Source organism: Chiloscyllium plagiosum, chromosome 5 (genome assembly GCF_004010195.1).
Source record: "Chiloscyllium plagiosum isolate BGI_BamShark_2017 chromosome 5, ASM401019v2, whole genome shotgun sequence".
NCBI lineage: Eukaryota > Metazoa > Chordata > Chondrichthyes > Orectolobiformes > Hemiscylliidae > Chiloscyllium > Chiloscyllium plagiosum.
In genome coordinates this window covers 18,026,306-18,048,132 of record NC_057714.1, presented here as the reverse complement: position 1 = coordinate 18,048,132, position 21,827 = coordinate 18,026,306, and the positions used below count along the sequence as shown (strand labels likewise).

The 21,827-nt window shown below is 39.8% G+C and overlaps 1 protein-coding gene across 3 annotated transcripts in view; it reads right to left on the bottom strand.

The window, feature by feature from the left end:
- The window catches only part of LOC122549735 (lysophosphatidylcholine acyltransferase 1-like), a 157,660-nt gene that overhangs the window by 25,786 nt on the left and 110,047 nt on the right, over positions 1-21,827 (bottom strand). For all 3 annotated transcript variants that reach the window (XM_043689659.1, XM_043689657.1, XM_043689658.1), the window contains exons 7-10: positions 19,463-19,497; positions 10,325-10,379; positions 5,342-5,424; positions 3,992-4,117 (exon numbers count right to left, since the gene is read on the bottom strand). In XM_043689659.1, coding sequence (XP_043545594.1) covers positions 3,992-4,117; positions 5,342-5,424; positions 10,325-10,379; positions 19,463-19,497 — 299 coding nt within the window. The remainder of the gene's footprint in view (positions 1-3,991; positions 4,118-5,341; positions 5,425-10,324; positions 10,380-19,462; positions 19,498-21,827) is intronic.

The following is a 21,827-nucleotide window of genomic DNA, read 5'->3' as shown; positions in this document are numbered from 1 at the left end:
ACCACCCTGTGGCTCAACACTTCAACTCCCCCTCCCACTCCACCAAGGACATGCAGGTCCTTGGACTCCTCCATCGCCAGACCATAGCAACACGACGGCTGGAGGAAGAGCGCCTCATCTTCCGCCTAGGAACCCTCCAACCACAAGGGATGAACTCAGATTTCTCCAGTTTCCTCATTTCCCCTCCCCCCACCTTGTCTCAGTCCCAACCCTCAAACTCAGCACCACCTTCCTAACCTGCAATCTTCTTCCTGACCTAATAACCTCACCTTAACCTCCTTCCACCTATCACATTTCCAACGCCCCCCCTCCCCCAAGTCCCTCCTCCCTACCTTTTACCTTAGCCTGCTTGGCACACTTTCCTCATTCCTGAAGAAGGGCTCATGCCCAAAATGTCGATTCTCCTGCTCCTTGGATGCTGCCTCACCTGCTGCGCTTTTCCAGCAACACATTTTCAGCTCTAACAAATATCGTAGTACTGCTAAGTGAATGCTTAGTAGAGTTCATTTCCCAATACTACTGGCAAAAAGTAAAAACTTTCTTTATCAATGCCAAATGGAAATGGCAGACCACATTTCAACCATAAAAAATAATAAATTGTATAGAAAAAGTGATCTGCATGCCAGGAGTAATCCGAAAACAAACTCAAAATAAAGTAGGGTCAGGGGCAGGGGTGCAAATTATAAATGGCAAATCTTGACTAGCTTTTAGGGAAACTAATAAATGCATGTTTGCACTTCTAGCTAGGATAGCAGAGTCATAAAACCTCAAAGAATTCAACAACTAGATGCTTCACTGCAGGGATTAAAGGACCTTTCTTGATGGAGTAACTAAAATGTGCTAAATGACACTGTCTACGTAATCCACTGATCACCTCCATAACAAATTCTGTCAGCTTCTGTAAAACAAAGGTCACCTCTAGAGAAGTACATTATGTATTTGCATGGGCTGTAGAGCTAAGTCTGATATTTAAGTACTGAACTTATTTTTAAAGAATACCCAAAATGTTAACATTTGCAAGCATTTAGTAATCAGCATCTCTAACGGTGTCCTTATTTTGTATCAAAACATAATCATTATAAGCTGATATATACAGAGGAATCCAGATTATCCGAAAATTGAATTACCTGAAGGAGATAGAGGTCCCGACAGAAAAATTACAAGACAGACGTGTCTCCAACACTGATCGTGTCTTTTATACCCAGAGATTAAAGTCCTGCCGAGACCAGTCCTTGACTGATGGGAGCGCAGGCACTGTCTCTAAATGACTGACCTCCCACTCTCTCTCTCTCTCTTTCCCCACACTTTCCCTGGAGGTCGACACAAGAGTGTTCCCTTAAACCCCCTTCCCTAGATAATCTCTCCAACACTGTCCTGTAAAGAGCAAAGTGGAACCTGTCAAAAAGTTGTAGTAAGAAGTTGTGCGTGCGTGCGCTGTTAGGAGACTCGCTCCCCAAAAGGCAGCAGCAGTCTTGTTATGGGTGTCCAGTCTGGCTGCCCCGGGGGGGCAGAATTAGGGTGCGGGAGGCAGTCGGTGTTGGATGGGGTCGGGAGGGGGTGGTGTTGGACAGGTTTTGAGTGGGCGGGGGGGTGCAGTGTTGGACACGGTTTGGGCTGTGAGGGGGGGGTGCAGGGGAAGACAATGTTGGATGGGGTTGCGGGGGCACAGAAGGCATTGAATTGATTAACTGAATAATCAATTATCCGAACGAAATAGGATGAAGCAGAAATGAAGTCACTGCATTCGTTTCAATTTTCCAGAATTCTTTTGACTCTGGAATAAATTCCATCAGATTGGGAAACTGTGTATGTTCCTTCGCTATTCAAGAAAAGAAGGGGTCAGAAAGCAGCTACTTCAGAAAGCAGGTGATTGCAGGCAGTTAGCCTAATAGCTGTCAAAGGGAAAACACTAATTTATTATTGAGGCAAGGCTCTTAAATCTTAATACAATTATGTAGAGTCAACATGATTTTGTTGAAAGGGATATCACATCTACATAATTTAAGAGTTCTTTGAGGAAGTAACAAGCCACATAGATAAAAGGGTAAACTACAAATGGGGTGTACTTGGTTTATTTAGCAAAAGGCATTTGATAAAATACTACATAATATTACCACATAAAAAGCTCTTGATATATGGGGTAATATATCAGAAAGGTTGGCTGGCCAAAAGGAAGTGGACAGCAGGAGTAAATGTGTCATTTCTGGGTTGGCAAGCTGTAACCAGTGGAGTGCCAACTGGTTAGTGCAGAAGAAAAATTATTTACAATCTATATAAATGATATGGAACAAGGAACAGATTGTATGGTTGTTAAATGGTGATGACAAAGATAGGTAGAAAAGTAAATTGCAAGGAGATGAACCTACAAAAGGAACTAGATAAATTGAGTGTACAAAAATTTAGCAGATCGAGTAGAATGTGGAAAAACGTGAACTCAGTCACTTCAGCAGGAAGAATAGAAAAATATACTGTATTCTCCTTCTAATAGTACATATTAAGGTAGAGAATGTTTTGCTACATATTAAGTATAATTATAATTTTGGTTTACCTACTCCAGAAAGAACATAACAGCCTTAAAAGCAGTTCAGAAAACATTCACTTGACTATGGAATAAAAAGATTCAACAGTTGGGGTGTGCATCCATTAGAGTTTAGGAAAATGATAAGGAATCTCACTGAAACATATTGATCCTTAGGGGAATTAACAGGGTGGCTGCTGAGAGAATATTTCCCCTTATGGGGATGGCTGCAATGAGAGAACACGGTTTGAGAATAACCATCTCCATTTTAAGAAAGAAATGAAACATTCTTTTTAAAACTCAGGATCGTAGGTCTGTGAAATTCTCTTCTTCAAACAGTATTGCAGGAAAGGTCCTAAGTATTTAAGGCTGAGGTTTGATTAACAATGGAGTCAAAGGGTACTGGCAGACGACAGGAAAGATTGAGATAAAGCCATAATCACATCAGTTATGATGTTAGCAAATGGAGGAACAAGGTCAATGCCTGAATTGCCTTCTCCTGCTCGTAATTTGTTTGCTCATATTAGATTACTTAGTGTGGAAACAGGCCCTTCAGCCCAACAAGTCCACACCGACCCTCCGAAGAGCAACCCACCCAGACCCATTCCCCTACATTTATCCCTTCACTGAACACTATGGGCAATTTAGCATGGCCAATTCACCTAACCTGCACATTTTTTTGGGCTGTGGGAGGAAACCGGAGCACCCGGAGGAAACCCACGCAGACACGGGGAGAATGTGCAAACTCCACACAGACAGTTGCCTGAGGCAGGAATCAAACCCGGGTCTCTGGCACTGTGAGGCAGCAGTGCTAACCACTGTGTAGATAACTATAGTTAACAGATTTTTAAAAAAATGTTAAGCTTTCATAAAATAACCAGCTCACTGTTGAAACATTCTTAAGCATTACTGTTGTGTTTCTGCATGATTTCTGCCCAGGTCAGAGCTTAATTTAGTAGAATCAAGTCAAATTTTAAACACAAATCAGCCCATACCTACATTCTCTCTACCCACCCTCTGTCCTACGTCTCTGCAATCTTTCAAGCCATAATCTTCAAAGTCTTCATTTAAATCAAACAAAGTTGAACATGCCCACTGATCAGAAAGGATGAATTTCTACCAACAGTAATTGCTTGGGATGCATTATTATATTATTTATATGAAATGAGCTATGTTACTCTATTACTCTTATGCTGCTTGATTGCACAGATTTAAATAAATTATTATTTGCTTAAATATAAAAATTTCACCAATCATCTTCCCATCTCTCAAACATTTTGGACAATAGGAACCCAAACTAACTATCCTATCGGCCCACCAGAATAGCTGAACATTTGTGAATAAATTAAACACATTCAATTTGAATGGATCATAATATGTCAAGTGTTAAATCATTAAAAGATTGACTGTCACAACTAATTCAAGAAAGGTGATATGGCTGAAATTAGACAGTAAGCATAAAACAGAACCTACTTGAGCTTTCTGGCAAGTTTTGCAAATTCTAGTAGACAGGTATCCACAGGTAGTTTCAGCTGGCTGTCAGACATTACAAGCTGACAATCTTCAAATGTGTAGTCAGTCACAGGAACACCCAGAGCGCTACAAGGAATGGGTTCAAAAATAAACACACGGGGGGGGGGGGGAGAGGGAAGAGAAAGTTTTTTGATGTAAATTTGATGTAATTTGACTTTTTTTTTTTACAAAGCAATGAACTACAATGAATGTCTAAAGTAGCAATTACAAAAATTAAAGTTTGCCCATTCCCTTTCATTAAGGAATACAGCAGCACAGATTACCTCAAAAAATGATATGAGATGGCATTTAAACAATATACTGAACATTAAGCAGATGGATGGCTAGATTAGATATTTCCCATAAACATGAGAAACACAAAATCAAGCAAAGAAGTGCGCATCTATGATTTTTAATGGAGGTCGAACAGTCCTTCAGAGGGGGCTCTGGCTGCTCCATTCCTGAAGAAGGACTTATGCCCAAAACCTCGATTCTCCTGCTCCTTGGATGCTGCCTGACCTGCTGCGCTTTTCCAGCAACACATTTTTCTGCTCCGATACACAACATATTAGTAGACAAAAAGTTATGCTGATTACAAGTTATTCTTGTATGGTTCTAAGATCACAAATTCATGCTCCTGATATTGGTTTAAATCAAACCATTATAAAACTCTAATGAATTTAGATGGAACTGTATACACTGATGAATGTGCTTTTGCTCATTATATGCATATGTCAAACCACACACTCCATGTGTTTTTGCAATTGTTGGTCTCTATCTCAGACCACATAACTTTGCAAGAAGTCATCATTAATTAAACAAATTTTTCCTGGGTGGAATGATCTTCCTTCAAGGCTACAAAGTAAATATTTGACTCAGGACAGGGTTTAATCAATCACTTATTCTAGGTTGGCAGAAGTGTTTAAAATAATAAGCATCTTAGTATTAGTACGTGTATAAATTCTGCAGTGCAAGCTAGTAAATAATAATATTAAATGGTTTGCATTATATTTTGAAAAATTGGGTGGGTCCATTAAGTCACTGGGTCAGTTGGTGCTGCTTTTCTGCATCAAATTAGTTCAAGAGCTCAGGATAAAATGTTTTAGTATGTCTGAAAGGAGCTTCAGTTTTTATCCAATGGTATGGAGGCCTGAATACACACTCCTGGAATCAATTGGTCTGAGGATACAAGATCTGAGACACAAAAACAAACTTTTCCAATGCTCTCAATAGTCCTAATATCAATGGAGGTAAAGAATTAAGGATATGTTGGTTACATTTGATTAAGTTTTGCATTATCATTATACTTACTTTGCCATTACCTTTCTAACATTGTTTGCATACAAAATGGGGTTTCTCTTTTCCTCCTCAGAAGGTGTATATATTGGCAAAAACTGAAAACAAAATTAATATAGCTCTGTAAAACTGCTTTTAATGATGAACAAGATTATTTCAAATAACTATATAAAGAATGGTGAAAAATTTTTAAGGTAAACTTTAATTTGCATAAGTTAATAAATCTTTTAACCCAAACTATTTGTTTCCAAATTTGACAATATCAAGCAGTTTAGGACAAATAATCAAATGAGTTACTACAGTTATTTGTTTCACTCTAATATATTCTTTTCAAAGTTCCGTTCAGCATCATGAACATTCTAAATGGCCACATTCAAAGGCAATACATACGTTAACTCCAACAAGTAAGCTTTAATAAACTATCCAGAAAACATTTTATGAAGTGCCCATTAAGAATTGGACTCTAATCCGCCTCAGGACCTGACCAGTTAGCTTGATAGTGAATCACAGATCTCAATAATGAATGCCCAGCTCGTCAAAACGTGCCATCAATTAGAGACTGATAGCGTTTAGGCCCTGGAAATTATTGTTGGGGGTCTAATCTTCAAGGGATCCATTGTGAGAAAGCCATTTCTTTCTTTAGAGTCTTGCAGCAATAGTTAAAGGGTTGAAAGCAAGAACAGGTCTCCTATCAGTCTCCTATCCCTGAATGACCTCAGATTGTGGCATACAGTGTCCCACCCTCAAGTGGCAGGCACATGGTTCTGGCTTCCCAGTCAAGAAAAGTAGTTATTTTTCCCCACCTACTGGGAAAGTAGGTAATTGAGCCATTGGCAGGTTGAGGCCATTGCACTCGATGGGGAGTATCCAGATGTCACGGGTCATGTAGGTATCAACAAAATACGCAGAAAAAAGGTCATTACGAGCATCTAGGTGGTAAATGAAGTAGAATCACAAGGTCGTAATTTCTGCATTATTATGACCTGAGCAATGTGTAATATGCAGCAGACGCGATGGATCAACAGACCTCTTTCTTCACTATAGGTATTCTATGATTCAATAATCTCAGGTGATTTTACTTTATACAGACTGGAAAAATTAGATGGGCAAAGATAGTCTCAAAGAGGAAATCATAAAATGCTTTCAGGATAATTTCTTAAAATTGCTAGTTCTGGAACTGACCAGAGCGCTGATGATAGTGGACCTGATATTCTGCACTGTGTTAGGATGAATTAATGACCTCAAAGTGAAAGAGCCCCTCAGTAGTGCAACCATAATATTACTGAATAAGGTATTCAGTTTGACGGAGAGGGGAATGGGACAGAGACTTTATAAATTTATGTAAGGTTAATTATGAGGGCATGAGAACAGAGTGAACTGGCGAAATAGGTTTCAGAGTCGGTTAGTAGAGATGCAATGGGGCCTTGTTAGCATGCAGTAGATATTTTCCAGAGAAAAAGTAAAATTATAAGAGATGGCTTGGCCGAAAAAAACACTTAACTGAAAATACAAATGGCAGGTTATAATTAATATAAACAAAGAATGGCCAAAAGAAGATAAAAATTAGAGATAGCTAGCTAGAAATCTGAACAGATAGTAAGTTTCTATGAGTATTTAAGAAGTTAACCAAATGTGCGTTAGTTCTATAGAAAAAGAGCCTAGAGACTTAATAATGGATAATAATGGCTGACAAGACAAGGTTACAACAGATAATTCATATTCATCTTCATTGCAGGGGATGAGCAACATTCCTGATGCAGCAATAAATCAGGAAGTGGAAGGCAGGAGGAACTCCGTGAAATCACAACTGCCAAGGAAATGATACTGAGCAAATTTTCAGAGCTGAGATTTGACGTGTCCCCAGATGCTTCCTCTTAGGCCCTTAGTAGTAGTAGTTAGAGAGACAGTTGGTGCATTAGTTTTAATTTTCTGCAAGTCCCTGGATTTGAAGAGGTCCCACTAGATTGCAAGATAGGTAATGTAACTCCTTTATTTGAAAAAGGAGTCAAGCTGAAAGAGTAAACTAAATGGCCTGTTGTTTCGTATTTGCCAGAGGGAAAAACGTTAGAAGCTATTATTAAAAGTTATAGCAGGGCAGTTGGAGTATTCAAGGTAATCAAGCAGAATGAACATAACCTTTAAAGAGAAATTACATCTGACTAACTTATAGGAGTGCCTGGAGTTGGTAACATGCTGTAGATTAAAGGGATCATGTGGATGCACAGTACTTAGATTTTCAGAAGACATTTGATCGAATACCTTAAAGATTGTATTAAATAAAAGTTCATATCATGGTAGTATATTTGCATGAATAGAAGATTAAGAACTACAGATGCTGGAGAGGACTACAGTAGTGAGGACTACAGATGCTGGAGATCAGAGTTGAGTGTGCGATGCTGGAAAAGCACAGGTCAGACAGCATCCAAGGAGCAGGAGAAGTGACGTTTCAGACATAAACCCTTCATCAGAATGAGGGCTGGTCCCGGAAGGACTTATGCCCGAAATGTCAATTCTCCTGTTCCTCAGATGTTGCCTAACCTGCAGTATTCTTGCAGCACCTCACATGAATAGAAGATTGGCTGGTTACTTGAAGGAGATAGTGGGTACAAATGGTTCTTAGAATTAGAATTTCTACAGTGTGGAAACAGGCCCTTTGGCCCAATAAGTCCACACCGACTCTCTGAAGAGTAACCCACCCAGACCCATTCCCCTGCTGTGCATTTACTCCTAATAACCTATACTGTGGGCAATTTAGTATGGCCAATTCACCCGACCTGCACAGCTTTTCAATTGTGGGAGGAAACTGGAGCACCTGGAGGAAACCCATGCAAACACGGGGAGAATGTGCAAACTCCACACAGACAGTCGCCAGAGGCTGGAATCGAAGCTAGGTCGCTGGTGCTGTGAGGCAGCAGTGCTAACCACAGAGCCACCGCGCCGTCCCGAAATATGTCTGCTTACAGGTTGGCAAGATGTAATGAGTAGTGTGCCACAGGAGTTGGTGCTGAACCTCAAAATGTTTATAATTTGCAAAAATGACTTGCATAAAGGTTTGGAAGGAATGAAAATAAGTTGTGAAGAGGACAGATGAATGACAGAGGGATATAGATAAAGTGAGAGGGCAAAGATCTGACAAATATACTATCAGAAAATATGCAATTATCCATACTGGCACAAAGATTAAAAAAGCATATTATCCAAATGGTCAGAGATTGCAAAACTCCGAGACAACGAGATCTGGGCGCCCGAGTGCACGAAACAAAAGGTTAGAATGGAGGAATAGGAAGTAGTTAGGCAGCAGAATGGAATATGAAATGTAGGAGGTTATGCATACAAGACACTGGTGAGATCACATCTGGAGTACAGTATTGGTTATCTTATGTAAGAATGGACGTAAACTTGTTGGAAAGTTCAGGAAAGATGTACTAGATTAATAACTGAAAACATTTTGGACTATTTTATCAAGAGAAGTTGGATAGGCTAAGCTTATAGTAGCTGGAGAATAAGAGGTGACTCAATTACAAACAAGACTGGAGGGACCTTGACAGTAGGTTTAGAGAATATTTCCTCTCATTGGGGAATCTATAACTCGGCTCACTGTCAAAAAAAAAATCAGGGGTCATCCATTGAGATTTTTCTTTGCCTTCTGAGGGCCTAGAGTCTGATGAATTCTCCTCCTGAAAAGGTACAGGAAGTGATGTCCTGGAGTAGTTTTAATAGTAGTATGTTCTTGTTAAACAAAGGGATGAAATGCTATCAGAGTAGGCAGGAATGCAGTTGAGCTTTGTATCAGATCAGATACTTAAATGGAAGAGGAGGTTTAAAGAGTGAAAGAGCCCACTTCTTCTCCTTGTTCATATGCAGGTTTGGATATTATGTGGCAACTAATTAACCACTCAAGGGCCTTAATTGCTGGTGAGCTGAGAAGATTGCTCATCGACCTCCTCATCCTGTACCTAACTGATAAGGTGGAAAGTGGGGGAGTCTTTCTCCAAAGCTAGCTCACCCAATTATGTGTCCTTCTTGCTACCTCCATGGAGGAGAAAACTGAACCCTATGTATTGTAATGAAACCATTCATTCGTGCAGAGGAACCTCTGCAAATAATGATGGGAATTCCTCAAGATGAATATTAATCTGGACATTAAAATATTTCTACTGCATTTCTGTGATAATTACTGAATTAGTCTTTTTTTTTTAAATTGTGTTGTGTATACTTAAACATTTCCAATGTAAAACATTTTTAATTTTCAATGTTTTACTTTCTGGTGTGTACCTACCAACATCAATTTGGTTAAAGATGATGAATCTACTTTTCCAATATTCTCTCGCATTGTAATTAAGGGAAAAATTTGTATTCTAAACAGCACTTATTCTTTTTATGTAGTATGCACCCAAATTTAAAGTGTTTAGCATCTTATATTTCAGAAGTTAAAATGGAACAAATGGATTTTCCTTTTACACAACTGCAACATCTTAATTGTTGTAATACCCATCTTAAACATCTTGAGGTTAGTGTACAAAATTTTAGTTTGGCAGTAAAAAGCACTTCTGATTTAAGTCTAATTGCCCTTGTTTGTTAAGAACGTACATGTGAATAAAAATTTGGGGTTGAAGGAGGGAAAAGGCACCATCGCTAAACTGATTTGGTGATCCCAGCATTTTTCGTTCAAAAAAATCATTCCTCTAATTTGGAAATGAAGAGAAAGAAGCAACACTGGAAAGTGGTCTGTGCTTGAGGTTCTTAGTGCAGTATGGGAGAAGAGAGATCACAAGTGCCATGAAATCCCCATGAGGTCAATTTGTTCAGTGAATTTCCATCTATACTGGCAGATTTATTTTGAAAAGAAGCTGTATAAATAACATCTATTGTTAAATCAACGTTGCTAGAATGTACAACTCATGAATCATTTTTAGTTAGCCATATTTTAAAAAATCTAATCCAAACAATAAAATGACACAATGTTCCCACCCTCCAAAAAGCAGAAGAAAAACCAACCTCTATTTCCACATTATTGTGTAGCTGGCACAAAGTAAGCCAAAGGATTTTTAACCTGAGAAATAAAATTGCATAAAGTGATACTAATCAGTAACTGGAATAAACAGTCATTTGATAGTACAAAACTCAAGTACTGCTGAAGAAAAGATCAGTTTGTCAAAACAAATTGTCTTGTACTGAGGAGGCCACCGCTCGCAGTTTAACACATTTGCATGTACCGGAGGTCATGTGTATTAATACATAGGGCACTTTTCTTTGCAGGCAGAAATAACACAAACATACACTGTGCCTGGTTTGCCTGCAACAAAATGGGGGATAACCATTCACTGGCTATTTCTCAAGGTATCAGAGAGTCAAACTGTATCGGTTAAAGTTCAAATAACACTTCAGTGTTAATTGTCAGTCATTAAATGATGCATGCTCCCTGGCAATGACCTGAACAGAATCCATTTGCCAAACAATCAGAACTCTCCTTTCACCCAGTTTAAATGCTACTTTCTATTTATTTTGGTATTTCTTGCAATTTGCCCTGCTGAGTGCAAGACAAAATGTCTTGAGCAATAACCAGAACATCTTAAATCGCGAACTTCTGTAACATGTTTACAAGATACAAAATATTCCATCATATACCACAAAACATAGACAACATGAAATAGCAAAGTTACAATTTCAGGTTGATACTTGAAAATTTGCTAATAAGTAATCAGCATAGTGTCTAAGTGACACAGTAGTACCTGCTTCAACTATTACGGATCCCAAATTATACTCCTGCTTAAAAGGCCTCTTCTTCAATAACTTACAACTTACAAAACTCAGCTTAAATCATTTGATTAAAAAATGCCATTTTCCTTCTGTTAGAATTTATTGAACAAATGCTTCTTTAAATGCTCACAAAACCCAGGTTACATGCTATCATAAATGCATAAATAAGTAGTAAGCCCTTAGATGATTTTCCATCTTTATTTCCCTTCCAGTGTCACTGAAACTCATGTTCTGTCATGGCAAAGCAGACTCTGCAGCTCACATGGTTTGCACCTGCTCTTGTTTCTTATGCTATTAGCATGGGTAAATCAGTAGATGATTCTCCTTTAACAGCCTGCCTCAACCCACAAGCATATCTTTATTTTCAGTGCTCTACATATTTCTGTCCTGTTTGGACTTTGTAATAATGCATCATTTTATGATGTCAGTGTCATACAGGAATACACCACAGAACTAGCCCTTTGGATCAACTCATCCATGCTGACCAGATTTCCTAAGCTGAAGTAGTCCCACTTGCCTGCATTTGGCCCCTCCCTCTCTATCTAAACCTTTCCTGTACACGTCCCATTCAAGTGTCTTTTAAATGTTGTAACTGTACCTGCCTCTACCATTTCCTCTGGCAGCTCATGATACGTACACATGATCATGTGTGTGAAAATGTTGCTTCTCAGGTTCCTTTTATGTTTTTCCCCTCTCACCTTAAACCTATGCCCTCTAGTCTTGGCCTCACCCTCGCCTGGAGAAAAGACCTTCGGTCATCACCTATGTCCCTCATGACTTCATGAACCTCTAGAACGTCACCCTTAATATCAGACCTCCACAGAAAAACATCCCAGCCTATCTAGTCTCTCCTTAACTTAAACCATTCAGTCTTGGTAACATCCTTGATAATCTTTTTTGCATCATTTCCAGTTAAATGACATTCTTCTGTAATGTTAAAAGATTAACCTGTATTCTCTGGACATTAATGCAACATTAAAGGGTTAAACTGTACTGTCTTTCTCCAGAAGCTGAACATTCTGGAAGTGGGTGGGGCGACATTCATGCAGGAACGTGGATGACTCGCACTTTGTTTGGACAGCCATTTACTACTATTCTACTGCTATTATCAAATTAAACTCTCATTCAGTCCCTTCCATTCATAAATGCTTTCATAGCCAGCCCCAGCCAAATTCTTTTGCATGACCATCCCCCGATACTGAAGCATATCACGCCTACATTGTCTTGGGGAATCACGGAGGCAGAAAATCATTTGCATGATTCCCCAGGCTGAGGGCATATACATTATCTCAGAGGATGACCTCATTCACCATTTTACCTGAGGTAACGTGTTATTGTTTGGGAGGGGCGGAGACAATATCTGTGAGCATTACCAGCTGACCTGTACAAAAGGGATGTATTTCCTTTGCTCAGGAGCCTACTTCTGACTCTACTTTGCACGCCTGTGAAGAGTGTCAGAGGGGTCACCTAGCTTACACAGGCTTTAATAAACTAACTGTATGCAGAAGTTGGTGTGCGTGAATTGTATCTAGCGTGTGAAACCTCAGGAAAAGAACCTAACACTTCTGATAGCAAGTTGACCAGAACTGTATGCAAAATTCAAAATGTAGCCATACCAATGTCTTGTACAGTTGTAACATGACATCCCAATTCTGACCAATGAAGCCAAATGCTATCTTCACCACCCTGTCTACCTGTGATGTCACTTTCGACGAACTAAGTACCTACACAGAGGTCTCTTTTCGACAGCACTTCCCAGGGCCTGATCATTAACTGTGCAAATCCTGCTGTGATCGCTTATCAAAATGCAACACCTCGCATTTATCTAAATTAAACTTCACCTGATATTCCTCATCTCGCTGCCCAGTTGATCAAGGTCCTGTTGTAATCTTAGACAACCTTCTCCCTTGCCCACCATACCATCAATTTTGGTGTCATTCACAAACGTACTAACTGTGCCTCTCATATTCTCACCCACATTGTTTCTATAAATGATAAACAGTGGACCAGTACCGATCTTTGCAGCATAGCACTGGTCACAGTCCTCGTTTGAACCATTTTTGTATCCAATTGGCTAGCACCCGGGATTACATGTGATCTAATCTTACGAACCAGTCTGCCATACGGAAGCTCGAAGGGCTTGCTAAAGTCCATGAAGACAATGTCTACCCCTCTGACTGCATCCATCTTTTATCCTCTTCAAAATAAAAAACTCAGTTAAGTGTCAGACATGATTTCTCTCACACAAAGTCATCCCTAATCAGCCCTTGCCTTTCCAAAGCATGTGGATCCTCTCAGAATCCCCTTCAACTTATTCACCATTAACATTAGGCCTACAGGTCTATTGTTCCCTGGCTTATCCTTACAATATTTCTGAAAAAAAAACAGCACAACATTAGCAATCCGCCAGTTTTCGGATACCTCACCTGCGGCTGTCAATGATACAAATACCTCTGCTAGAGGCCCTGCAATTTCTTCCCTAGCTTCTCTCAAAATCCTGGGATATACTTGACCAGGTCCGGGGGGATTTATGCTTTAAGACTTGCAGCATCTCCTCTCTGCAATGCACTTTCCAAAACATCACTATTTATTCATTCAGTCGTGGGATATGGGTGTCACTGGCTGGCCAGCACTTATTGCCTGTCCCTAGTTTAGATTAGATTAGATTACTTCGGTCCAACAAGTCCACACCGACCCTCCTAAGATCAACCCACCCAAACCCATTTCCCTACATTTACTCCTTCACCTAACACTATGGGCAATTTAGCACAGCCAATTCACCTACCCTGTTCATTTTTGGACTGTGGGAGGAAACTGGAGCACCCAGAGGAAACCCACGCAGACACGGAGAATGTGCAAACTCCACACAGACAGTTGCCTGAGGAGGGAATTGAACCCAGGTCTCTGGTGCTGTGAGGCAGCAGTGCTAACCACTGTGCTACCGTGTCACCCACTTGAGAAGATGGCAGATGACAACTAGAAGATTAATTGTCCTTGAGAAGATGGCAGTGACCCGCTTTCTTGAACCACTGCAATCCACATGCTGTGGCTTGACTCTCAGTGCTATTGGGGAGGGAATTCCAGGAATTTGACCCAGCGACAATAAAGGAACGATGACATATTTCCAAGCTGGGATGGTGAGGGCTTGGAAAGGAACTTGAAGGGGGTGGTGCTCCCATATATCTAATGCCCTTGTCCTTCTAGATGGAAGTGTTCATGAGTTTGGAAGGTGCTGTCTGAGGACCATTGAATTTCTGCACATTGTAGATAGCACACACTACTGTTGAGTGTCAGTGGTGGAGGGAGTGGATTCTTGTAGATATATTGCCAATCAAGTGGGCTGCTTTGTCCTGGATGATATCAGGCTTCTTGAGTTTTGTTGGAGCTGCACTCATCCAGGCAAGTGAGGACTATGCCATCAAACTCTTGACTTGTGCCTTGTAGATGGGGGACAGGCTTTGGCCAGTCAGGTGAGTTAGTCTCTGCAGTATTTATAGTCTATGATCTGCTGTCACTGAATGTCAAGGGGCAGTGGTTAGATTGTCTATTGGTGATGGTCATAGCCTGGCATTTGTGTGGCACAAATGTTAGTTGTGACTGGTCAGCCCAAGACTGGATATTGTCCAGATCTTGTTGCATTTGAACATGGATTGCTTCAGTATCTGAGTCATCACAAAGGGTGCAGAATGTTGTGCAATCAATGAATATCCCCAATTCTGACCTTAAGGATGGAAGTTCATTGATGAAGCACCTGAAAATGGTTGGACCTAGGACATACTGTAAAAGAACTCCTGCAGAGATGTCCTGGAGCTGAAATGATTGACCTACAACCATTACCATCTTTATGCGTCAGGTATGATTCCAACCACTGGAGAGTTTGCCCTCTGGAGTTTGCTAGGGCTTCTTGAAAAGAAAACAAAAGAACAATACAGCACAGGAACAGGTCCTCCATCCCCCCCAAGCTTGCGGGGAGGTATTTTGCCCTCCATACTAAAACCGTCTTCACTTGCAAGGATCCATATCCCTCTACTACCTTCCTATTCATGTATATGTCCACGTACTTCTTGAATGCTGCTATTGTGTCTGCTTACGCTACCACCCTTTGTGTGGTAAAACTTGCCTCATTTTTAAATCCCTCCCCACTTTGAACTTGTGCTTCCTAGTAAGTGACCCCTCCACCCTGGAATAAAAACCTAATACTTTCCACTCTGTCCATGCCATTCACAATCTTATAAACTTCTGTCAGGTTGCTCCTCAACCTCTTGCATTCTAGTGAGAACAAACCCCATTTGAGCCAACCTTCCTTCATAGCTAAAAGCCTCCATACCAGGCAACATTCTGGTAAAACATTTTGGTACCATCTCCAAAGTATTCACATCCTTGTGTGGTGACCAGAACTGTACATAATATTCCAAGTGTATTCAAACTAAAGTTCTATAAAGCTGCAGCATAACTTTCCTATCCTTATATGCATCCCTTCCAATGAATGCAAGTATGCCGTAGGCCTTTTTAACTACCATATCTACTTTCATTGCCACCTTCAGTGATCTGTGAACCTGCACACCCAGATCCCTCTGCATATCAATACTTCCAAGGGTTCTGCCATTCATTGCATAATTTTCACTTGTACTTGACCTTCCAAAATATTTTAACTCACTTGTCCAAATTAAACTCCAACTGCCATTTTTCTGCCCATACATCCAACTGATCTTTATCCTGCTGTATCCTCACTATCCGCAACTCCTCCAATCTTTGTATCGTCTGCACACTTACTAATTTTCCTCCAAATCATTTATGGAGACTACAGAGGTCCCAGCACTGATCCCTGTGGAAGAGTCACAACCCTTCTTTCTAAAAAGAATCCCTCCACCACTACCTGTCTCCTATGATTAAGCCAGTTCTGTATCCATCTTGCCAGCTCTCTCGATATCATGTGACTGGTGGGATCTTGAAAAAGGCATTGCAGGAGTTCACGTAGACAATTGCTTTTCCCTCTATCATCTTCACCACCTCCTCAAAAACCTCGATAAAGTTAGTGAGGAACGACCTCCCTCCCACAAAAACAGGCTATCACCAATAGTTCACCTGTTCCTAAATGCATATAGATATTGTTTGGAAAAGATTTTCAGAGACATTTCCTACCACCAACATGATGCTCCAGACCTGTAATTTCCTGGATCATCCCTGATACCCTTCTTAAACAATGGGACAAAATTAGCTATTCGCCAGCCCTCTGGGACCTCACCTGTGTGTTATGCTCTAGCACTTTGATTTCTTGACTACCTCAATATTCCAGGATAGTTTCCAACATTAATCGGAACGATGCTACACTCTGTCGAATGCAGCCTTGGTGACAAGGACGGTCACTCTCACCCCTGGAATTCAGCTCTTTAGTCCATGTTTGAACCAAGGATGTAATGAGGGTCAGGATCCGAGTGGCCAAACTGGGTCCCATAGCTTCCATGTTTTCTCAAGTCAATTTAAGAAACAAAATCTTTTTATTCAGTCAAGGTTCACGGGTGGTGCTGGCTAGGTCAGTATTTATTGCCCATCCTGAACTGTTGAACAGATTGGCTTTCTTGGGCTACTTAAAAAGGCAGTTAAGAATCAACCACATCACTGTAGCTCTGAAAAGAAATACAGGCCAGATCAGGTAAGGATGACTGATTCCCTCCATACAGGACATTAGTGAACCAGATGGGTTTATTCCTGATGAAAGGCTTTTGCCTGAAACGCCGATTTTCCTGCTCCTTGGATGTTGCGTGACTTGCTGTACTTTCCGGCACCACTTTAATCCTGACTCAGATGGGTTTTATGGCAAATGACATGGCTATCAGCCTAGTTTTCAATTCTGGATATTTAAAAAAATTAAAATTTTATCTGCCATGGTGGGATTCAAACCCAATTCCCTAAAAGATTAGTCTAGGAGTTTGGATCATTAGTCCACTATCAGTATCACTACATCATCTCCCAACATATATCAATTCATTGGTAAGATACTGTTAAGATATTGTTCAAAATATAAAATTTGCATTTTCTCTCCTTCAAAACTGCTAAAATATCATTATAGCCTGTTCCATGCTAACTACTTGCTTATTTTACTACTGCCTGAAGGGGATCATTCACTTTCATGATGTTCTCTTTCTCATTTCAAAAATAGAGGCGGCAATAGTTTTTCTTCCTATGAAATTGCTTACACCATGTAGACTTGGTGCAAGTTTACTGGATATACTGTCTTCCATGGTGCTATTTCCCTATAGATGCACCAGAAATTCCATTTAAACACTTAAGTGGGATTTGTGTTGCACTTTTGTCAAACTTACTACACTGAAATGCATGCAGATAATGGGAATTTCTTAGAGATATCACTGGATCAATTCAAAATCCAAAAATGTAAGGCACAGAATTAAGAACAGTTAAAGTAACAAGATTAAAGCTTTTTGGGTTACTAGCTGTATTCATACTACAATCAACAAGGTAGAAATACTATTTTTTTTACAATGAGGTGACATGCATGGGATAGGAATCTGAGGGGGTGACAAGCAAATTTGGGAATCTTAACTAGAAAGAAAAGTAGATATGATTTGTTAATTTGTCAAAACATTAAGTTAGCTAATAAGACTTTTACTAGAGCATCAGCAGACAATTGTCTCAGGCAAGTATGGAAAATTGCAGATTTTCTATTCTTTAATAGGCTAAAAACATCAATCATTCTGACATTTGGTTGATTTTAAATGGAACATGAGTTTTAACAAACCAAATCTGCCAGATTTATCTGTGAAAAGTTGGGAATTATCAAATAACCACAATAGCTCATACAAATTTAATGCAATATAATGGCTGGCTCTGAAAAGCTATTATTAGTGTGTTCGGAGTTCATCTTAATAGTTTAAGAGTTTTGTTACTTAGAATAAACTCCATCAGCTCTCCCAAATTTAGTCACTAATTAAAAGAACAAATATGTTTCCTTCCAAGCCTTTGCTGATTCCATGCAAAGACCTGTGCAGGAAAGGCTCCAGATCCACCCATACATGCAAACTGACTGACACTCTGGATACCATGTTGTATTTAGCTTCTTTCCTGATCCATTTATCTTCTTCCCGTTCATTTTTCCTCAGACGCATTTCTTTCCAATTCAAGCTTCCTGCTTCTCCATGATATGGTCCACAGTTCCTTTCCATTAAGTATCATCCAGTGTATACTCTTAAGTTTCTGTGTCACTCACCATTCCTACTTATAACCATTGGTGGTAAGTATCTGTACTCAGGAATATGCTGCCACCTTAACAATTACCAATTACACCGCCAGTTCTTGTTCCTGAAGCTCAACCCCATCACATCAACCTGCCTGACAGACATCTCATTCACCCATCTCTTTCATCAGAGGGTCTTCAGATGGCAGAGATCTCTACCACAGCTGGAGCTTGATCAAACAATGTTCTGATAGAGGGGCATAAGAGAGATGAGCTGTCAGTCCAGGTCATTTTCTCCTTCTGCATTTGAAAAAGCAAACAGGAAATTCTTGTGAACAATTTATTTTGAATAATGCAAGATGGTGGTGCATGGAGTTAACAATTTTTAAAATAGTGAAATGTTTATTTGAATTTCTTTGCAAAAGAAATACCACTTATTAGTAAGTATTTTATGCAGCTACGTTTTGCAAAAATCCTGTATGATTCATTTGTATAACATGACTTTGAACTAAGTGAATATTGCAAACAAAAATATTTTACAACACCAGGTTATAGACCAACAGGTTTAAATGGAAGCACACTAGCTTTCGGAGCGACGCTCTTCTCATCTGATGAAGGAGCATCGCTCCGAAAGCTAGTGTGCTTCCAATTAAACCTGTTGGACTATAACCTGGAGTTGTGTGATTTTTAACTTTGTACACCCCAGTCCAACACCGACATCTCCAAATCAAAAATATTTTAAGTCAGTTATCCTTCTTTCCTCACATTTATTACAGGGCAAAAAAAAGCTCATTACGTTGTGACAATTATGACTATCAGCATTAAGATGTGCACAACTCTGTCCTCTTATCCATATAAAATAGACACTGCTCATCTTGGAAAATTGATAAACGGGCTGTGTATAATAACACAAGATGCAGTTCTCATCCTTTCTGTCAAAGATACTCAAATCATTTAAGTTTGGCATTTTCTCACTAGCTATGGCAAGCAAGTGCATATTATGCCTGCCTTCACCCAGGTCTGGACACAGCGATTTTATCCTCATGTCCTTCCAATTCAAATCTTTACATGATTTACCTCCAATAATAATTTCTTCTTGAAATCAATGAAAAGCTTAATGTTATTAATTGATGTGTTAAATATCAATATGCTGACAAGGATAAACAAAAATTAAATCAACTTACGCTCCAGGTCCTTGCCATGTCCATGTGATGGTATCCTACAATTAAAATAATGAAAATCTGGTTCAGAATCAATGTTTACTGAGAATTGGATATTGGCAATTCAAACTGGTTGAGTTTCATAGGGGTAGGTACAGATAGCACATTGCTTGATTGTACTGTTCAAACTTATGGGATTATGGACATTCCGTACACAGTCAACATCTTGACTTTGCATTGCATCTTCAATGTAATAAAATTCACAAGGCAGTTCATAGTTTTATACAGTAAAATTAGAATATTTTGCAAAGCAAGTCCAGATGGTCAAAACAGTTAAGTTTTGAGAATCATCTTAAAGAAAGAGAGAGTTGAGGGGTTCAGGGAGACAATTAAAATCAAGGATTCTCAAAAGGCTAGAATCAGAGTACAGATAAACAACAAAAGTCAAAGAGATTTCAATCGGCTTAGCTCCCTTGGTTTAAAGCATGCCACTGTTAATCAATTCTTGATATATGAGACTGCCGGGTATTAAAGCCCAGTTGGATTAGGGAACTTCATTCCATTATTGTTACAGGACAAAATTCACCAGCACCAAAATGTATTTATAAAATGAACTTGATATTTCTTTTTAATGGCTAGGTAGGGTACAATGGATATGTACTAAATTAACTAGTAAAATAGTTCTAATCACTGTTGATTAATTATTGCACCAAATATGGGATGCAACATAGAACATTACAGCGCAGTACAGGCCCTTTGGCCCTTGATGTTGCACCGACCTGTGGAACCAATCTGAAACCTGTCTATTCTGCACTATTCCATTTTCATCCATATGTTTATTCACTGACCATTTAAATGCCCTTAAACTTGGCGAGTCTACTACTGTTGCAAGCAGGGTGTTCCACGCTCCTACTACTGAGTAAAGAAACTACTTCTGACATGTCCTATATCTATAATCCCACAATTTAAAACTATGTCCCCACCATCTGAGGAAAAAAAGGCTCCCACTGTCCACCCAATCTAACCCTCTGATTACGCCTCAATTAAATCACCTCTTAACCTTCTAACAAAAACAGCCTCAAGTTCCTCAGCCTCTTCATATAAGACCTTCCCTCCATACCAGGCAACATCCTGGTAAATTGCCTCAGAGCCCTGTCCAAAGCTTCCTCATCATCCCTACAATGCGACGACCAGAACTGTACACAATATTAAGTGTGGCTGCACCAGAGTTTTGTACAGCTGCAACATAATCTAGCGTCTCCCAAACTCAATCCCTCTACCAACAAAAACTAGCACACCATATGCCTTAACACCCTATCAACCTGAGTGGCAACTGAGACATAGACCTCTCTGCTCATTTACACTACCAAGAATCTTACCATTAATCCAGTACTCTGCATTCCTCTTGCTTCTTCCAAAGTGAATCACCTCTCACTTTTCCGAATTAAACTCCATTTGCTACCTCTCAGCTGTACTAATGTCCCTCTGTAACCTGCAACATTCTTTGACACTATCCACAACTCCACCGACCTTAGTGTCATCCGCAAATTTACTAACTCAACCTTCTATGCCCTCATTCAGGTCATTTATAAAAATGACAAACAACAGTGGACCCAAAACAGATCATTGCCGCACACCACTGGTAAATGAACTCCAGGATGATTATTTCCCATGCCCTCAGTCTTCTTTCAGCCAGCCAATTTCTGATCCAAACTACTAAATCACTCTCAATCCTATGCCTCCATATTTTGTGCAATAGCCTACTGTGGGGAAACTTATCAAACACCTTACTGAAATCCATATACACCATAACAACCACTTTACCCTCATCCACCTGTTTGGCCACGTTCTCAAAGAACTCAAAGGTTTGAGGTATGACCTACCCATCACAAAACCGTGTTGACATTCCCTAATCAACTTACTCCTTTCTAGATGATTATAAATCCTATCTTTTATGACCTTTTCCAAACACTTAACCCACAACTGAAGGAAGGCTCACTGGTCTATAATTACCAGGGCTGTCTTTACTCCCCTTCTTGAACAAGGGGACATTTGCTATCCTCCAGTCTTCTGGCATTATTACTGTAGACAATGTCAACATAAAGATCCAAGCCAAAGGCTCTGCAATCTCCTCCTTGGCTTCCCAGAGAAGCCTAGAATAAATCCCATCTGGCCCAGGGGACTTGTCTATTTTCACAACTTCCAGAATTGCTAATACCTCCTCCTTGTGAACCTCAATCCCATCTAGTCTAATAGTCTGGATCTCAGTATCCTCCTCAACAACATAGTACTTTTCATCAATATTCACACTGGAAAAAGACAATCTCCTCCGACTCCACACACAACTTCACACTACGGTCCTTGATTGGCTCTAATCTTTGTCATTCTT